General features: G+C 41.9%; 2 protein-coding genes across 5 annotated transcripts in view; one reads left to right on the forward strand and one right to left on the reverse strand.

Annotated features, from left to right (window-relative positions):
* Positions 1 to 488: 488 nt before the first annotated feature.
* Positions 489 to 13,381, reverse strand: KLHL28 (kelch like family member 28). Of its 3 annotated transcripts, none has more exons than XM_005145444.4 (5): positions 13,284 to 13,381; positions 9,550 to 10,448; positions 8,237 to 8,680; positions 5,527 to 5,735; positions 489 to 4,461 (listed from the first exon to the last, which is right to left on the reverse strand). In XM_005145444.4, exons 2-5 carry the CDS (start codon positions 10,446 to 10,448, stop codon positions 4,298 to 4,300), a joined length of 1,716 nt encoding a protein of 571 aa, XP_005145501.1. In that variant the 5' UTR covers positions 13,284 to 13,381; the 3' UTR covers positions 489 to 4,297. The 3 variants fall into 3 exon arrangements, with proteins under 3 accessions (XP_005145501.1, XP_030901608.1, XP_030901609.1); XM_031045748.2 differs by lacking the exon at positions 13,284 to 13,381 and adding an exon at positions 13,146 to 13,217; XM_031045749.2 differs by lacking the exon at positions 13,284 to 13,381 and adding an exon at positions 11,752 to 11,851.
* A 121-nt stretch (positions 13,382 to 13,502) lies between these two features.
* Positions 13,503 to 17,913, forward strand: part of LOC115945898 (TOG array regulator of axonemal microtubules protein 1-like) — a 38,733-nt gene continuing 34,322 nt past the window's right edge. For both annotated transcript variants that reach the window (XM_034061769.1, XM_034061770.1), the window contains exon 1: positions 13,503 to 15,222. In XM_034061769.1, coding sequence (XP_033917660.1) covers positions 13,774 to 15,222 — 1,449 coding nt within the window. In that variant the 5' untranslated portion in view covers positions 13,503 to 13,773. The remainder of the gene's footprint in view (positions 15,223 to 17,913) is intronic.

Below are 17,913 nucleotides of genomic sequence, written 5' to 3' on the forward strand. Positions count from 1 at the left end.
GTGCCAGCTTCACCATGACTAAGACTATAAAAGTCAGGGGTTTGGAGCCAGAATTCACAGGCTACAGGATTGTGCTTTATGGATGGTATTGTTGAATACCTGTGAGTACCAGAGGTAAATTGCATCTCCTACAGCAGCAACCACAAGCTGAATTCTCATTTGGGCAAGAAAGTAAGTTCAACATACTAATCTCTGCTCTTAACTACGTAAATAAATAAGTTATTTCTGCCTGTATTTAGCTTAAAGCCACAAAAAAAATTACAATGCAGAATTGCCAAACCTTAAATTTCTATTTCACTAATGGAGGCAGAGAGGGGTGCCTGTTGTTACTTCATGTAATCCACCACGTGAAGTGAAATCGCCACCTAAAACACAGATGTGAAGGGTTGTCTAACAATAAATTCAAATTAGTTAGCTGCAAACCCCTTCTGCAGCATGAGAAGACAAAAGCTACAGCATATTCATATTCACCATCAGAAGTGTAAAAATAAGTTTTCCCCCAGGTTTATTTACTAAACTGTTTTACATTCAATGAAATACTTACAACAATACTTACAGAGCATTATCACAAGAGCAAACACATTGAGAACACTAGTAAAGACTGAGAATGCAGGTTACAGTTATTTTCTTGTTGAACTCAAATGCCACTTCTGTAAACAGTAACAAAACCAGAACATCTCCGCTAGAAAACATGTACATGTAAAAACACTCTACATACACAAAACTACATATATCATTTTATACTCTCAACCAAAGCACTCTGGTCAAGCCCAAGTACAATTTGGTATTCTCTGTACAATTATTAAATCCTGCTAAAAATAATAGCTATGCTTGGGTTTAAAATACAGCACAGGTCATAAGGCAAAAAAATAGGAATTATCATCCAGTTCTTTGTATTTCAGTTCAATATCAAGAATTTAAGGCAAGATTGGACATTTTGCATTGTTTCATATAGTGAATGAGGACTTACAGATGGCAAACTGACAAAAGCAACATACTATCTCCCAGGAAAAATAAAGTAAGTGTCACACATACTGGACACATTTGGCCCTCTAGAGATTCCAACTAGACCTTCTGAAAGAGAAGCATTGGTAGTAGGAGAGACTGTCAACAAGCTTACAAATGAGTAACTCTAAAAAGGAAAAAAAGCAGAAATTCAGGAACTGTATGTACACATATAAACACATACCCACTTTTAAGTGCTTTACAGACAATTTTGAGTGACTAAGAAATAGAACTGGATGATAATTTGCAGTTGTATGACATCTTATTTGAAGGTCCTTAATTCTTACACTGCAAAACAGGTATTACAATGAGAGCATTGTTCTTTAGATGCAAATTTAAACCAATTGTTGTGTCTGATCGTTCTACAACCAAGCACTTCAGTGAAAAGGACAAGTATCCAGAACAGAAAATGAAGATGGCACGATTTTAAGTGACGTAATCCCACAACTGATACCCGGCTCAATCCATTTCTAGCTAAACAAATCACCTGATCTTCACTGTATTTCATTAAGCATTTTTTCCCATTCTTCATACCAAGTTTGCTTACTAAAAAATTGTTTATGCTGCTACCTTAAATTTAGCAATGCCACATCCATCTCTATGCCCCAATTTAACATTGCCACTGCCTAGGTAAAGTGAATAAAACATTTTGCAGTTATAGTGCTTTGACTTCCATCAATGAAAGATGTTTATGTAAATAGTGAATAACCACCATCCTGACCTTCAGATTTTTTGTTGAAGTCAAAACCATTTCTATACCTTGCACCACTTTACACTAACTGAAAACAGTGCTTACTAGTACTTCTAATCAGAACAGGTTTGTGAGCATCTTCATTCATGGAATTCTATCGGTGTTAAACTCTTAAAAAGCATAGTATATACTGAACTGCCTGGAAAGCCTCCTATCAGTAGAAGGCACAAACTTCTCTTTTACGTAAGGAATTTTTCTTATTATAATATTAGTTTAAGCATCTTTACCTCCGGTGTGTATTAGAAAATATGATAATCAATAGCATCTCTGTGAAACAGAACAAGAAGTGAAACAGCACACAAAAACATTCAGCTTGTGCATTCACCTGAACAGAATGAGAAGGCAATCTCTGCAAAGGGCTGAATTAACTATGTTAATTCCCCAATCCCCAACCTGTCTCCTGTTCTTTCTCCTCCCTATCCACAAACATGCCATGTACAAGCATGTAACTACTTGTGCCCTATCAACAGATTCACTGGGATAATTATGCTATTATTGCTATAAAACTAGAATCCTTAGTGGGTCAAATAAACTGCATTGAAAACACTGGAATTGTTACTTTTATTTATTGTTACCTTTATTACCTTATAAAGTCCTGCTTCATTCTACCATTCTGAAGAATACATGCAGGATTTTATAACCTGTGAAAACACCTGTTATCTATGAATAATGTCTTACAGTGAAAACACTCTTGCCTCCTTGACTGTTTAAAATCTGAATGCTAGTGTATGGAAGAACAAGGAACACCACTGCTTGCTGCATGGCTGCAATTTGCTTTGCAGGAACTCAGAATAAATCAAATACACTCAAACTCCTCCACTACACATACTTTTAAAGAAATGGCTTTTAAAGCAACTATTTCAAATATTATTGCACCTTCAAAAATAATACTGTATGGGCTTGAAAAACAAAGGGTAACAAACATCAATGTAAAACATTAAAACAAGGAGAAAGTAACTCTGGAGGCAGAAAAATTCTTCAGTACCAGGCCTGACAACACATATACAGACGTCAAAACAGAAATTCAAGATAACCGTGATTCCTAGTTAAAAATCAGAAAACAAACCAGAACATTTTAAATTAGCTACTATTTATTCACTCATCTATTTTAAATAATGGTTATGACACACAGCATTGCTTTCTAGTTATCTGCCCAAATTTTCACTAAGTTTAGGCCTACCAGAAAGTTCTAACTCTTGAGATTCTGGTTAGTCACTGGAACAGATCTTCAGTGTTCCATTACATAGGACACATGCTTGGGATGAACAGCCCTATCCACTCACTGCAACCTGTGTTAGAAGCAAGGCTGTCTGAAGAACCAGAGAAAGGATCTCACTTTTCATTCCCTATTTATGTACTTGTGAGAATAGGAACAATAAACTTAGGACTTCTGTAAAAACAAAATACAAAAACAATGTAACAAACGAGCTCATGCTGTGCATTTTGTTATGCTTGACAGTTTTCATAGGCACAAATGTATGGAGCAAATAACAAAAACACTAGAACAATCAAAACAATCATGCTTTATGCATACTGCACTAAAATCAGTAACAGCTTTATCATTATGTCCTACATTTAGCACCATTTTTAGGTCTGAACACTCTGAGAAAGCAATCATACATTCTTTTAAAAAGGAAGTTGTATGGAGTATGAACACAAGTGCGCTTGGGAGAAGGATGGGATGGATTAATTTTTCAGTATTTATCTTATATCATGCCATGAATGATCCTGTGGCATTACTGCTGTCATTTTTCCTTGCATGACAGTTGAAAACACACAGCAGGCTTGCAAGATTAAGTCATTTAATCTAGTATTCATTTACCCACAAAACAAAAAAATAAGGGAAAGTTAAAAATGTGATTTCTCTTCATCATATCAAAAAACTTTGTTACGAGGCAATAGATTTGCCTTGTCAATATCTAAGTAGTCAATAATTATCCTCCCGGCCCTCCTACCAGTAAGCAGGTGACAAAGGAGAGTGTACAGGCAACATACTATGGCATTTATTATTTACAAACCTTGAGATACAGAAACAAGGCAGCCCTTTAGTTACTGTTCATAAAAAAAAATATGAAGCACTGGCATTTTCTTAATATGAAGACACAACCAGACAATTATCAGCAAAGTGTCCAGCCATAAAATACATTCACACATCTTTCACCCCAAGCACAGTAAACTTTGTATTTCATAGTAGGCAGGAGGAAGAGAGAAGAGCTCTAGAAAGTGAAAGGGTTAGATATACAGTAAATTTTCTAACCGTATCCCAGGCATGTATAGTACTCTCTCAAATTCACTGCCATTAATAGGATGCTATCTAAACCCAGCTGGTAAATAAGCTTTCGACTCCTCCTGCCTGTGTCACTAACGTAACAAAGGCCAATTGCAGGAAGAAAACAAATCCTTCCTCATTTCAATCCCAACATCACATTATTCCAATTTTCCAGCTTCAGAAAATGTAGCTTACGGTCTCCACCAACAGGGGTTCTTTTCAAGCAGATTAAGCTCAATCTTTGCATTGGGCCTGTAAAGTCCTGCTTTACATCAAAGTGCAGTCAAACCAAAATTGCATCGACAGTACATCATCCCAGCAGAGTCCAGCCAGGTATCTGAGATGGGATCATACTTCTGTACAGTGTTCAGGTAGGACGAGCCTGAATGACCTCCAACTACATAAAGGTAGTTATCAATTACAGCTGCACCAACTCCTGTTGGAAAGAAAACAAAAGAATGCATCACCATCAAGTCACAAGTGTGGAAATAAGTAATATTTTTAACCAGCCTCTCCCCTTCTCCTAAAGGCTGAACAGACAAATTCCCTCAGACTCTCCTTTAAAGAAAATGGGTGTTAAAGGAAGAGTCCCTCCCTGTTCAGGTCTTACACTCATTTTTACTATTCTCACACCCTTCCCTATGGCAAAGCAATGCTCTTCTGTCCCAATACTCTTTGTCAGAAACACAGAAAAGAATATGCACTACTGAGTCTTGATGTAAAATAAAATACAATAGAACAGCAACCACAGAATTGCTGAAACTCACTAAAAAAAAATCAATAAAAATAGTAAAAAATAGAGCAGAAATATTACTTCAGATTATTTTTATTACAGCTCAGTATTAATAAATTGGACTGTAATTAAAAATAGAGAAATAAAATATGTAGACAGGCTGGAGAGGGTCTAGAGAAGGGTGACTAGAAGGATCATCTAAAAGAAAGACGATCCAAGGACTGGGAAGCCATGTGAGGAAAGGCTGAGAGAGCTGGGTCTGTTCAACCTACAGAAAAAAAGGCTCAGGGAAGACCTGATCACCATGATCCAGTATTTAAAGGGTGGCTACGACAAAGACTTCCTTCTTATAAGGAGTCCCATGAGGAAGCTGATGGGTACAAGACTTAGGCAGATTCTGACTGGACACAAGCTTTTCACAGTGAGAATGATCAGCCACTGGAATATTCTCTCTATGGAAGTGATGGATTCCTCAACACCGGAAACTTCAGATTCAGCTGGACAGGGTGCTGGGGCATCTAGTCTAGGTCATGCTTTGCCTAGAAATGTTGGACCAGATGATCTTTGAGGTCCCTTTTCAACTTGGGATTCTAGGATTATATGAAATATTCTTTCACAGAGCTAATTAAATGATCTTCATTCATAGATGAAGTGTAATGCTCTGCAGACAAGTCACTGCAACTTTACTGCAGCTTCTATCAGGTCAAAGGGCAGTTTATTTCTAAAAGAATATCAAAGTTAACTGCTGAGAAATTTGTATGTCCCTACCTGTTCTGGGTTCCTTCATGGGTCGACATACGGTCCACTGATTTTGATGAGGATCATATCTCTCAATGCTTGATAAGTGAGACACACCATTGTGTCCCCCTACTACAAAAATGAAGCCCAGCATGACACCGACACCAAAGTTTATTCGTTTATCAGCCATTGAAGCTACTGTCTCCCATGAGTTTTTACTTGGATCATAACGCTCCATGCTGCAAATACAAACAAACAACTCGTGAGGCTTGAATTTTAGTGACATTGAAATTTCACTCCACAAGAAATCTGCATTTTTCAGAAGTACATCTAGTTCTGGCAACCACTATTACCACACACAGGAATTTTACAAGGCAACAAAAAATGCTTTAGCTGATGGAAAATCCTGCTTTGTGACACAAGACACTAAAGCCAGTGTTATCACCTTGTATGCATCAACTGCATCCTAGGGCCCTTTGGCAACACATGCAGCTGGAGGTTCTCAAAAAGAATGCTCCTAAAAAGCAGTTTTAACATATTTCATTCTGATGCAGCAACTGCAGTTTAGCCATTTCTCCAGTGTCCTCATGCCACTACCCTGATCTGCAGGTTACATATGGAAACAAAGCAAGATTCTTCAAAGCTGGCCTCAGAACTGAAAGCTCCTTCAAGAATGCTGCTATTTATAAAAAAAGGCAACTCATGAACAACTGAACACAATGCAGATCTGAAGTGTATCTATTTGGGTAACATACTGAATGAAAAACTACCTTTAGGCTTGCCTGAAAATAAGAAGGGAAAAAAAACATGGAGAGCAGGAGAAGCAGTAAAGAGGCTTGATCAAAACACTAAGGATAAAACAGATCTTCAGGATAAAATGGAAATTAATTACAATTGTCATTATTACTTTTTCTTTTTAATCACTGGAGCTGTACAGATGGTCAGTTATTAACATTCTCATAGCATGTAGCTGTTCCCTGTCCAAGTGTAGCTTCAGTAGCACGAGGGGGACAGAAAAAAGGGGATAACAAAATCAGCAGCACTACAGAGTAGCTGGAGAAAAGGTGCTTAATTACACAGCCCTCTTGAATAATTAAACCAAAATTATTCAATAAAAAGTAAACTAAATTTAAAAAAGGCAAATAATGAAGTATCAGATTCCTCTCCAGGAGCTGCTAGGAGCTACTTTCTGACTGAGGCTAGTGTGCAATTTTAAAGTTAAGAGCTTTCCCTCTAAAGGTACCCACTTCATAAAGACATTTCCTATTGCTCCAGTGCTAAATCTTTCATTTCCTGAAAGGCAGTTACTGAGTTTACCTTCCAAAGGCCTGTGTGACCACACTAACCTTTCAAGTTCTAGGGACCACTTTGGGCAAGAGTGAGGCCTTGATCATCTTCCTTTTGTTAATCTGTGAAACAGGGCTGCAGTTAAATGAGCATCCCACAGGTCCCACAGCAATTCTCAGAACCTGCTCTACTCTGCCACCAACTCTGCTTTAAGCTACTCCTAAAACCAATAGTTCTGTATGGTCGAAAGGCAGTACAGAGTTGAGAGTGATCACACAGACAACACTGCAGCTTAATTATTCCAGGTCAAATGCCAATGTGAAGAAACCCTAGAGCCAACAGAAATCTTTTAGACATGGTCTGTTGATCTGTTAAGTATTTCAACTGCTATTACAGCTCATAATCTAAAATATAAGAAATTAGAATAATGCCACTGAGTTTCATAAAACCCTGTCACAACTGAGTTTAACCTATTGCTGTTTTGCATTTTAGTGATTTAAAAAATTGTATGCATTTTCCAGATGAAAATACTTAGCTATGCTTTCCTATTTGGAAACCAATCTTTTGCTTCACAAACTGTTTTGGATAAAAAGTATAAAAAGTAAGTACCATTAATGACTAGTACTATGATGTTAGACTACACTGTTAAACTATCAGTATCCCTTCCTGTAAGCAAGGCTTTCATTTTCATTCTTCATTCAGTTACTTAGACTTGTAAGTTTATTAAGTTGCTTCCTGATGGGACTAATGGCCAATTTGTTCCTATTTTAATAAGGAGAGGGCAAATGAATTCTTTGCAGAACTAAGTGCCCCTGTTCTTCACTACTACTTTAAGACTACTTTCAGATTCCATCTGAGGTACATATTTATTTTATGTATATTAAGCCTCTATTTGTTTCCAATCAGTGTTTTCAGTGTTAAAGCTAACCAGCATTGTAGTATTTTGCAGGCTTGAGATACAAGGATTCACACAGCACTGGTACAGTGTTAAGCAAGCCCTCTCCTGAGAGCTCAGTAACCATAACCAAGGTGCAGCACCACCACATTGTTACAAGTGCACTACCTCAAGGTCTGAGCAAATAAGTTCTCTCAGTACCAATCTGCTGAGTTAACCAGCTTGAGTATCTACAAGGTCAGGTGTCTTGTATCAACTTGCATAGTAAAGTACATATATGTCTTTGTCTTTACCATTTTCCCTTCTTAAGGATTAAAAAAAAACCCAAAAAAACAAGCCCCAAACACACACGCTGAGCTGGAACATGTAAAGGTAAGTTAAAAGATTTCCCAGTTCAATTATTAGACCGATGCTGCAGAACAAGGATTAATGAGGTCCACTGTGGATTGCCAATCTATTTTAGAATAATCTTTAACTGGCTGCCAAACACAAGCTTAACAGGGAGTTTTGCTGATTTCCAGTTTATAACATTGAGCTACACACAGCAAAAGTACGTACCTGTTCATATGGGCAGGACCATAACCACCAATAGCATATATCATTCCGTCCAAGACAGCTGCAGCAAAACAACTTCTTGTTTTGTTCATCGGGGCCACTAACTGCCATTCCTTCACTTTAGGGATGTATTTCTCTACAGTTCGTAAATAAGACTGCCCATCATAGCCACCTAAGGCATAGAGCTCTCCTGCCAGAACCACCACTCCCAGAGTACTCCGGCTCTCAAACATCCTTTCAAGAGACGTCCAAGTGTTCGTATCGGGGTCCCAGCACTCCACTGAATTCTCGTGCTTTCGATAACTGATGCCTTGACACACATGGGTTGCAATCCCTCCTACAACATATATTTTCTGATCTAGGACACATATTCCAAATTCATAGCGGGGAATGCTAAGAGGTGCCAGGCCTATCCAGGAGTCATTCTGGGGAAAATACATTTCAACACTGAAACAGAAAAACAAAGATTACATGAGCATACCTAACCTCACAAAGCTCTGTAGAGTACAAATGAGCATCAAAGAGCACAGTCTTGGGATTACTCCATAGACTGTATTTTGTAGAATAGTTTGTGTTGGAAGGGAACTTTAAAACCATCCAGTTCCAAACCCCCTGTGCAACAGGCAGGGACAGCTTCCACTAGACCAGGTTGCTCTATGCCCCATTCAACCTGTCCTTCTTTGGGCAACCTGCACCAGTGTCTCACCAGCCTCACACCCCCACTTCTTTCAGTATCTAATCTAAATCTCCCCTCTGCCAGTCCAAAGCCATTTCCTCTTGTCCTATCCCAACATGCCCTTGAGAAAGCCCTTCTCCAGCTTTTTTGTTGGCCCATTTAGGCAGTGGGAGCTGCTCTAAGATCTCCCTCAAACTTTCTCTTCTCCAGGCTGGACAAATCCAGCTCTCTCAGCCTGTTAGCCAGAATTGATTACTTTATAATCAATAACATATCATTTCTAAGAATTACCTCTTCACTCTTCTCTGATTAAGTCTATCATCTTAATCCCAAGGACTTTCAAGTTTTCAAGGAAGCATATTTGTCATATATTAGGTTAAATTTTAAGATTTTATTGTCTGGAAAAACAATAGATCAGGCAAAAAATATGTAAAATGAAAAAAACCTGAAACAACAAAGTAGTAACATACAAACTTTTTATTAACCACTTTTATCAACCAAATTCTCAAATCAACAGAATTAAAATTATAAGATTTTATAGCTATTTCTGTTGGCACAAACAAAACCCTGCAATTTTGAAGATTACTCATTAAATCAAAATCTATTTCGAATTTAATGCAATGACTTTACTATTACTTACCTTTCCAAACAGGCAAACAGTCCAGCTTTTCCTCCTACAGCACAAAGAACTTTAGGAGCACAGCGAGGTCGTGTCATCAGCATGGTCTGGTGGGAAAGTCTGTGTTCAGGCATAAAGTGATATTTTAGGGCTTCATTCAGCAGGTGTTTACAAGTATGGTCATCGCGAATGAGATGGTTTGCTTCGTATAACCTTGTAAGAAACTTCACACTCAGCAGTGGCAACCGAACACAATGTAGGAGCTGTGCCAAGTATTTCTGCCGCTCCTGCACATCATATTTGATCCAGGACTCTAGTGCATAAAAAACAGTTTCTTCTGTCACAACATTCAAACAGTCATTAGAAACTATTTCATCCAATTCAGAATGCGTAAGCTCAAAAAATTCTTCTGTCTGACAAACATCTTCGAAGTTTTGACAAATGTACTTGTTAGCAGCCAAGTAGAGGTCATGGCATCCATAGGTCTCTGCAAAACGAGAAATCCCAATGCAATTACCAGGGTCAAGCTGGCTTTCGAGAAACGCACAGCACTCCTTCACTACCAGTTTGATCTGAAGAAGATTTGCAGCTGGGAGAAGTGACTCTACAGTGTCTTGCGAGATAAACACTGTTCCTGTGTAGGCATACTCCACGATGGCCTGCAGTGCTGCCTCATCGATGCACTGGAACTCCACCTCCGAGTTCTCCTTTTCAGAAAGGTTCCCAGTAAACATGGCTTTGAAGTATGGACTGATGCTGGCAAGCACCACTTTGTGGGCATGGATCTTGACATCGCCAATTCTAAGGATAATGTCACAGAGCTCGTGATGCTGGCGAAGGAGGTTTAAGCCTTGTAGAAGCTGTTCCGAATGCAAGTGGGTTAAGTTGGCAAGCATGTAGGTTGGAGACGACTGGTCCATCTGCGGCAAACAGAATTTTTAAGGCATTACTCAGGGCTTCATTTCAACAGTTTCATTAGTCATGTTACTTAGACATGTCACACATAACATTCAAAAAATATTTGCCAGTTTTGCTTTTATCTTAATTGCATTTATTACTTCCCAATTTACTTTTCCATTCCTTATGTGCTACTCTTTTTCATGCAAGTTAAATCCAGGACAATCAAATGTTTATTAATAGTGCATGTTATACTCATCTATGACTTAAAGAACAACAAAAGAAGCACCACTTTTTATTTTTCTGTCCTGGAATAAAATGTGTATCATATGAAGCTTTGAATACATAGCAGGATTGTACATCAGATATTTGAGAGAACTGAACAGTGACTGAAATAAAAATAGAGATGGATAAAGAACAGAACTGGCTTACTTAAGACAAAGTTTTAAAAGTTCTTTAACTACTTTGTGCTACTTGCCTTGCAGCCTACTCAGTACTTATGTGGTGCTGCTAAGCCCTGCTGTGCTTCTCCTCTGACTTGTGCTCTGGGTAGAGCCTACAAGTCAGCAGGGCCACATTCCCTATCTAGGAGAGGAGAATCCCTCACCCTGCACAGAGGCAGAAAAGACTCACAGAGCCACTGCAGCCCTGTGCTGCAGAGAAAGAAGTGCTGGAACAGAGGTTACTGCACTCTGAACAGTAAGAGGAAAACAGAAGAAGGACATGTCCGCACAGCACCAGCAGCTACCCATGCACCCCAACATCACCAGTAAGGGCAGAGAAAAGGATCCTCATTCCCACCTACAGCTCCACAAAACCCACAAACTCTTCTTTCGAAGAGTTTTAGTTTGCATCATGACAGTTCAAGGCACTTATAGCAGGCATTAAGGATACTTGCTCTAATTTCAGCATCATTAAAATTCAGACAGTGCTGCCCACCACTACCTGTTAGAGCAGCAGGTCTTTATTCTGACTGAATTATTATAGCAGTGAGAGGGTGGAGAGTATTGGATGTGCCAGGATCCTGGACCACGAGGAAATGTAACTATTGTTCTACAGCAAACACTGAAACAATTCAATTTCTGAACTGAAAACCTGATTTAATTTTGATTTGCTAAATGACTACACTTCAAGATCTCACTACTTTTATCTTAATAATGAGTTCATCATTTTTATAGCTCCTTAACTGACATCTAATTTGCAGTGAGCCTACTTACAAAGTACTTCATCTGGAAGAATAAAATTTGTTGCCAACATTTAAATATAGAACATAATAGCACTGACAAAGGAGTAAGAACTTACAGCTAGAGACAGAAAAACACTTACCCATTAAAGATAAATAAGCTCATCCCTCTCCTATTACAACTCTGGGGGGTTGGACCTAGACGATCTTAAGGTCCTTTCCAATCCTAACTGTTCTATGATTCTATATTGAAAAAAGCCAACAAATGTATCTAAAAGAAAGTATTTAAAGCATATCTGCATAAGGCAAGGTTCCATACAATAATATTTTCCATATAACAATACATATGCAGCATAAATTATATGAGAGTGCACAGAGGGAGGAAAGAGAAGCTGTTCAGAAGCTAAACCACTTTGTTTTTCTTTTGTGTTCACGTTCAGTTTGTAACATGATTGCAGATATACACAGAAATCACAAAAAACAAGGTAACACATGGAAGGAAAAAGGAAAAGTTACAGCTCAGATGTCAAAGCCTGTAAGAACAGTTATAAATAATGACAGTTAAATTATTCCACAGAAATAAAACTTTTTGTACAAACCTGACAGAGATGCCTACTGATGTGCACCTCCTTAACAGCAATGCTCACCCACACCTCGTATTTGCATGCATTTATTCTACTGCTGAACAAGAAATCAGAAGCCAGAACATTACCAGCCCCAGAGAACATATGCTAGTCCAACAATGTCTGCTCAGCACGCAAATCAAGTGGTTGCCCCTTAGCACTGGACTATCAGATCTTGTTCACAGTCTGCCGGTAAAACTTGTCTGAATAGCAGGGAAAGAGTTATTGGACATTAAAAGGTTAACCAGAAATGTAAACACCCAAGCTCGCTTACTGAAGTGCTTCTATTCCTCTAAAAACCACAGTATGTGATGATGCCTGGTAAGATGTAGAACACAGCATTTTCTTTATGTGAAAACAGCAGGAAGAGCTCCAGGCACTTTTCTGTTCCAAGGTAGTGTTTAAATGCTCGCCAAGTCCTTATTTAGACTACAGAATGACTGAAGCCAGCAAGCAACTTGCCTGGGTTTGTTACAGCCGAGCTTAAAACCTCAGCAGCACCCGCCCAAAGTACTAAGCTAACTTGGGTTCTAAACACCAGACACACCACACAAAACAACTTACTGCATGCCAAAAAAAGAAGCAAAGTATAACGTGCAAGGAGAAACTGTTCTGCTTATGAAATTTCGTGCTCCCCAGACCACTGCGTTTCACCCTCGTGCCCAAGCTCCGGTCCCAGCCCGTTTCACGCAGTACAGAGATGCAGAGCAGCGGCCAGACAAGCACACGGCTTCAACAGAGAGTAGCACGTCTCCCCCGCCTCTCTAGGAAGCCGGCGGGACGTAGCCACACGGCGTCTGTACACCAGCCACCCTGCCGACAGCTCCGAGACAGAGCCGTCACCCTCCTGTCGCTGTTCTGCTTGTACAAGTGTCTCCCCAGCTCAGGCGGCAGCCGCTCTCCCCTCCCTATACCTGCAGGAGCTCCCTTCCGCTTGCACTCCACAGACCAACTCGGTAAACAGCACTCCCCACCGCACTGCCAACAGATTGACAGAACGCGACGGAAGCCGCCTCTCCACAGGGCCCACTCCGGAGAGGGGCCGGGCTCACCTGCGGGTGGGAGGGGGCGCAGGCCGCAGTGAGACCCGGCCCACGATCGCCGCCGCCTCGCTCGCCTCCGCTCGTACGGTACCACCGGCAGACGTCACTTCCGGGCTCCACCGCCCCGCGCTGTCTGCCAGTCAGCGGCGGGGAAGTTCTGCGCACCCCCGACGTCACAGGCACGGGCGGTGTCACTCCTCACGTCGCAGAGGTGGGGGGAATGGTGGCTGTGCTTCAGCAGCGCCAGCGGCGCAGCCTGTCACCGACCGACGGCTCCACTCCACGGCTCTCGACTTCTGCAGCGGCGCACACGTTTTCCGCAGCGCCGGCGACGGGGTGGGGGTGAGGCTGTGGTGAGGAGTGTGCCAGCCCTCCGCCGAAATTTCCCCCGGCCACCGCGCCATGGTCGGTCCCGCGCGGGCGCGGTGCGGGCCGTCTCTTAGCGACGGCAGCGCTGTAGCGTGCGGGGTTGCCGGGATGGCTTAGTGCTGTGCCGCGCATGGTCGCGGCCGTTATGCTGCCGCCGTGCACCCGCGATATGGAGGTGCCCCCAGACCCTGGGATCCCGCCAAGACTCGGCCGCGAGCGCACCGTGAGGGCGGGTGAGGGGAGTGCTGCTGCCGCCGCCGCCGCCGCCGTGGAGCTGCCGTGGGGGCTGCGGCCGGTGCTGTGTCGAAAAGCCCTACGCGAGCGGCGCCGCGGGAGCGACTGCTTCCCTACTGACTGCCGCGATGCCGGTGAGCTGTACCGCAGCCTGGCCCCTCAGCTGGATGGCCCCGTGTCCCGCGGGAGGCGGGAGGAAGAGCCTGGAGCTGAGCCTTTGCCACCCACCGGCAGTCAGCAGCCGGTTGATGAGGGCACGGCGCCGCTGCCCTCCTCTCAGCCCGGCGGCACCGGCCTCAAGTTCGGGCTGCTGGCGCCGGAACTGCACGCTCGCCTGCTGGATCAGGAGGACTACAGGAACCGTACACAAGCGGTGGAGGAGCTGAAGAGGGTGGTTGAAGATGCCAGCCAGGTCGTGGTGACCTCCGTGCCTGCCCCCAGCATCCTGGGGTTCATCGGCCTTCTCTGCACTCTCCTCAGTGACTTCAACTTCAAGGTGGTGCTGGGAGCATTGGAGGTGATCTGTCTGCTGGCTCTGCGCCTGGACAACCGGGTCAAGGACTTCCTGACGCCTCTGTTCTCTGCTGTTACTAAAGTCCTGGGGGACAGCAAGCTGGCCGTTCGGCAGGGTTACAGGCGCCTACTCCGGTGGCTCATGAAGGCAGTGGGTCCTCAGCAGGTGCTGGACTTGCTGCTGCAGCAGGAGTACCGGCAGCACAAGAACTCCAAAGTCCGTGAGGAGGTGATCAACATGTGCATTGTGGCCCTCCTCACTTATCCAAGTGAAGAGCTGGATCTGGGCAAGCTGGCGTTTGAGCTGGCTCCAGCACTGGTGGACAACAAGCACAGGGTCCGGCATGCTGCCATGGAAGCTTTTGCTGTGCTGGCGTCTGCCATGGGCCCAGGCAAAACCACCCTTCTCTTCAAGGCGGTGGATGCTGTGGAACTGAAAGACAATGGGGATGGTTTGATGCATGCAGTGCAAGCTAGGCTGGCCAGGAAGATTTTGCCAAAGCTTACTGACCAAGGGTTTGTAGAGTATGCTGTGCCCTTGCCATCATCTTGTCATAACAGGGAGTCCTGTTTACCCCCAGGAGCAGATACAGACTGGCTCTTGATGTGTGACAGGACTCGGAGCGCACACAGCTACTGCGGGTATGAGGTGAGGGTTGATGCTCTGCAAAATTCCAGTTCTCACAGTGCGGGTGCCAATCAAGTAGCACGTTCAAGAAAAGTCTTGAGTACATATAAAATTAAAAACAAACTGCCTTGGGAAAACAAGCATGCTGAAGACAAGGAAGTTGGTTCAGGAGTCAAGATGCCTGTAGCAAAGGGTGTGGAGCAGGTATGTACCTATACCTCACTGGACTTGTGTGTCCTAAGACGTGTTTCAAAAGGAAATACGAAAATTGCCAAAAGTTAATTAACTGACAGGTATGGCTCTAATATTTTATGTGCGAATATCTTTATACATACATCAGTCTGGGAAGGTTTGAGAACTCCTTATGTTGTATTTAAAACTAGTACAACTCAGATAACTTACCACGTAGAAAAAAAAAAGTCTTTTTCTGAAATTAACTGGACTTCCTGAGGCACTCCTTGCATCTAACTATAGTGACTTGTTGCTGACAATGGCCAGTTAAAACCCAGGGAGTGAGTATAGGAGCAGGGAAGCTATTTTAGATCTTCTGTCTGTATATTTGCATTTGAAGGCTCCTGACTGCAAAACCTTTCCTAAATGCAAAAGCTGTTGGGAGGAAAACTGACAATTCAACTTCGGCTTTGAAGGCGGAGCTCTGGAGCCTGGTGGGGCCAGTGCTTCCTGGCAGCATCCAGACCCGAAACAAAACCAGAGAGCCTGTTGTTTCTCAGTCTGATTTAACTAGGAAGAATGTAGGTCAGGCTGAAATAGCAGTTCTTGTTGAGCTGAGCTTTGATTTTTTTATCACTGACCATAGCAGCAGCTGTGAAGGGGAGGAACTTTTTTACTCTGGCTTTCTGTTCTGTGACATCTGTTTTGGATACCATACGTGCGTTGTAACGTCTGGTAGCGCGTCTGTGTGTGGCGGGTTTTCTGTTGTGTCATTTGTTGGTTTTTGTTTCTGTTTTTGATTTTGTTTTTTTAACTGGACAGGTTTCATTTATCATAACTTGATCTCCAGTGAGTGAGTTTAAGTGAGTAGATCTTTTTATAAGATTGAAAGCTGTGCAGAATGGAATTCCTCACTACCACGTTTACATATTTGGAACTTCATTCTTAGTTGCTTAGTAACTCATTTCTGTGTTGGTTGAGGTCTCAAACAGTGCTACTTTGTGAAGGCTAGCTGTTAATAAACTTTCTTAATATAAAGAAATGTGAGTTAACACTATTGTAGTGTAAGAACCTTGAAGTTCATGTATGCACACATACTCTTTTCCTCCTTTGGTGTATATATTGCCTTTATTCAGACTGCGAAAGTCATCTGTATCTCCTTCAGTTGAAGAATCAGGCAATTAAGTTCTCTGGGGCCATCTACAATGCAAATAGGGTCTGGAGAACAAGTTAGCTAGAAAACATCTCTAGAGTGAGAAGGTTTTTCTTTTTGAAACAGCTTTTCAGTATTAACTAATGCAACTTGTAGAAATAATAGTTATTAATATGTATTTATCCCTGTAAATTGTAGGGAGTGCTGGAAGTTTCCAACCTTGAAAACAGGGAGAGAAAGCAATTAATTTATGGTTTCTATTTTGCTTTGTATGTAAAGTGCATTTAGAAACGATATGAACTTAGATTTGACATGGGGAAGTGACTACATACTCATGGCTTCAAGTCAGTGATGATGAGGTACTCTGTTTACTAGGGAACACCCTTGGTACTAATATGATAAAAGATTTTTTTATTATATCATAGAATCACAGGATGGTTTGGGTTGGAAAGGACTTTACAGCACATCCAGTTCCAACCCCCTTGCTATGGACAGGGACATCTTCCACTAGACAAGGTTGCTCCAAGACCTCTCCAACTGGCCTTGGAACACTACCAGGGATGGGACAGCCACAGCTTCTCTGGTTTTGAGACTTTGAGTCCTAGGGGCTAGTTCCACATTTCCTGTAAAGGAAATTTAAACAACGTGGTGGTTTAAGTACTGAAATGTTTGCGGATTGCTGCAGGTTGACAGCTTTGTTGCCCTGTCCTCGCATCCTGATCATTTTTCTTACCTTATTCTTACATCTGTCTGAACAGATTATACAACTCTCCAGGGCAAGGGACATATTTTTATTTGGCTTTGTGATTTTTGCTAGTGTTTGCTGGCTTCTTGACGGTGCTTGTTTTGTTACATCTGTGCCATGAAACTGCTTTTATCGTGTGGCATGTCTGTATCTGCAATGCCAGTAAGTGAACTGTGTTTTCACTTAAGACACGCTAGGACAAGTCGTACAGTGTTTTCTGTACTTGAAGATATTCCTTCTTAACTGGAAGAAGTTGCTGTAAGCTCTAGAAATAAAGCTCTTTTCCTTGGGGCATTTAGCAGTTAAAACAGGGGGAGGGAAAGTAAGTTAGCCCTGTATCTCTTGAGAACTATTTTGAGAAAGGTAAATCATGCATAAAATTTGAGTGTTCAACTTGTTCCTGTAAATGTAAACAATTAATAATTAATTCAGGCATTCCTTTGAAATTAATTTGCTTAAAAATTAACTTTTGGAGCCATTCTGTGTCTGAAAGGATGCATGAAATTAGCTTAATGTTTAAAGTTTTTTTTCTACTAGTATTTTTAGGGTCCCATTCCACAGTGATTGTCCAAGGCCATGTCTAGCCTTCCCTGATCAGATAAGTTGTGAAGTAGAACATGTGTAAGTTAATGTGTACTAAAAATGTACTGTAGTTAAAGCACATAATTGTGTCCAGTTCTGGGCCCCTCAGTTCAAGAAGGACAGGGAATTGCTTGAAAGAGTCCAGCGCAGAGCCCCAAAGATGATGAAGGGAGTGGAACATCTCCCTTATGAGGAGAGGCTGAGGGAGCTGGGTCTCTTTAGCTTGGAGGAGACTGAGGGGTGA

This window comes from Melopsittacus undulatus, chromosome 4 (assembly GCF_012275295.1).
Source record: "Melopsittacus undulatus isolate bMelUnd1 chromosome 4, bMelUnd1.mat.Z, whole genome shotgun sequence".
Taxonomy (NCBI): domain Eukaryota; kingdom Metazoa; phylum Chordata; class Aves; order Psittaciformes; family Psittaculidae; genus Melopsittacus; species Melopsittacus undulatus.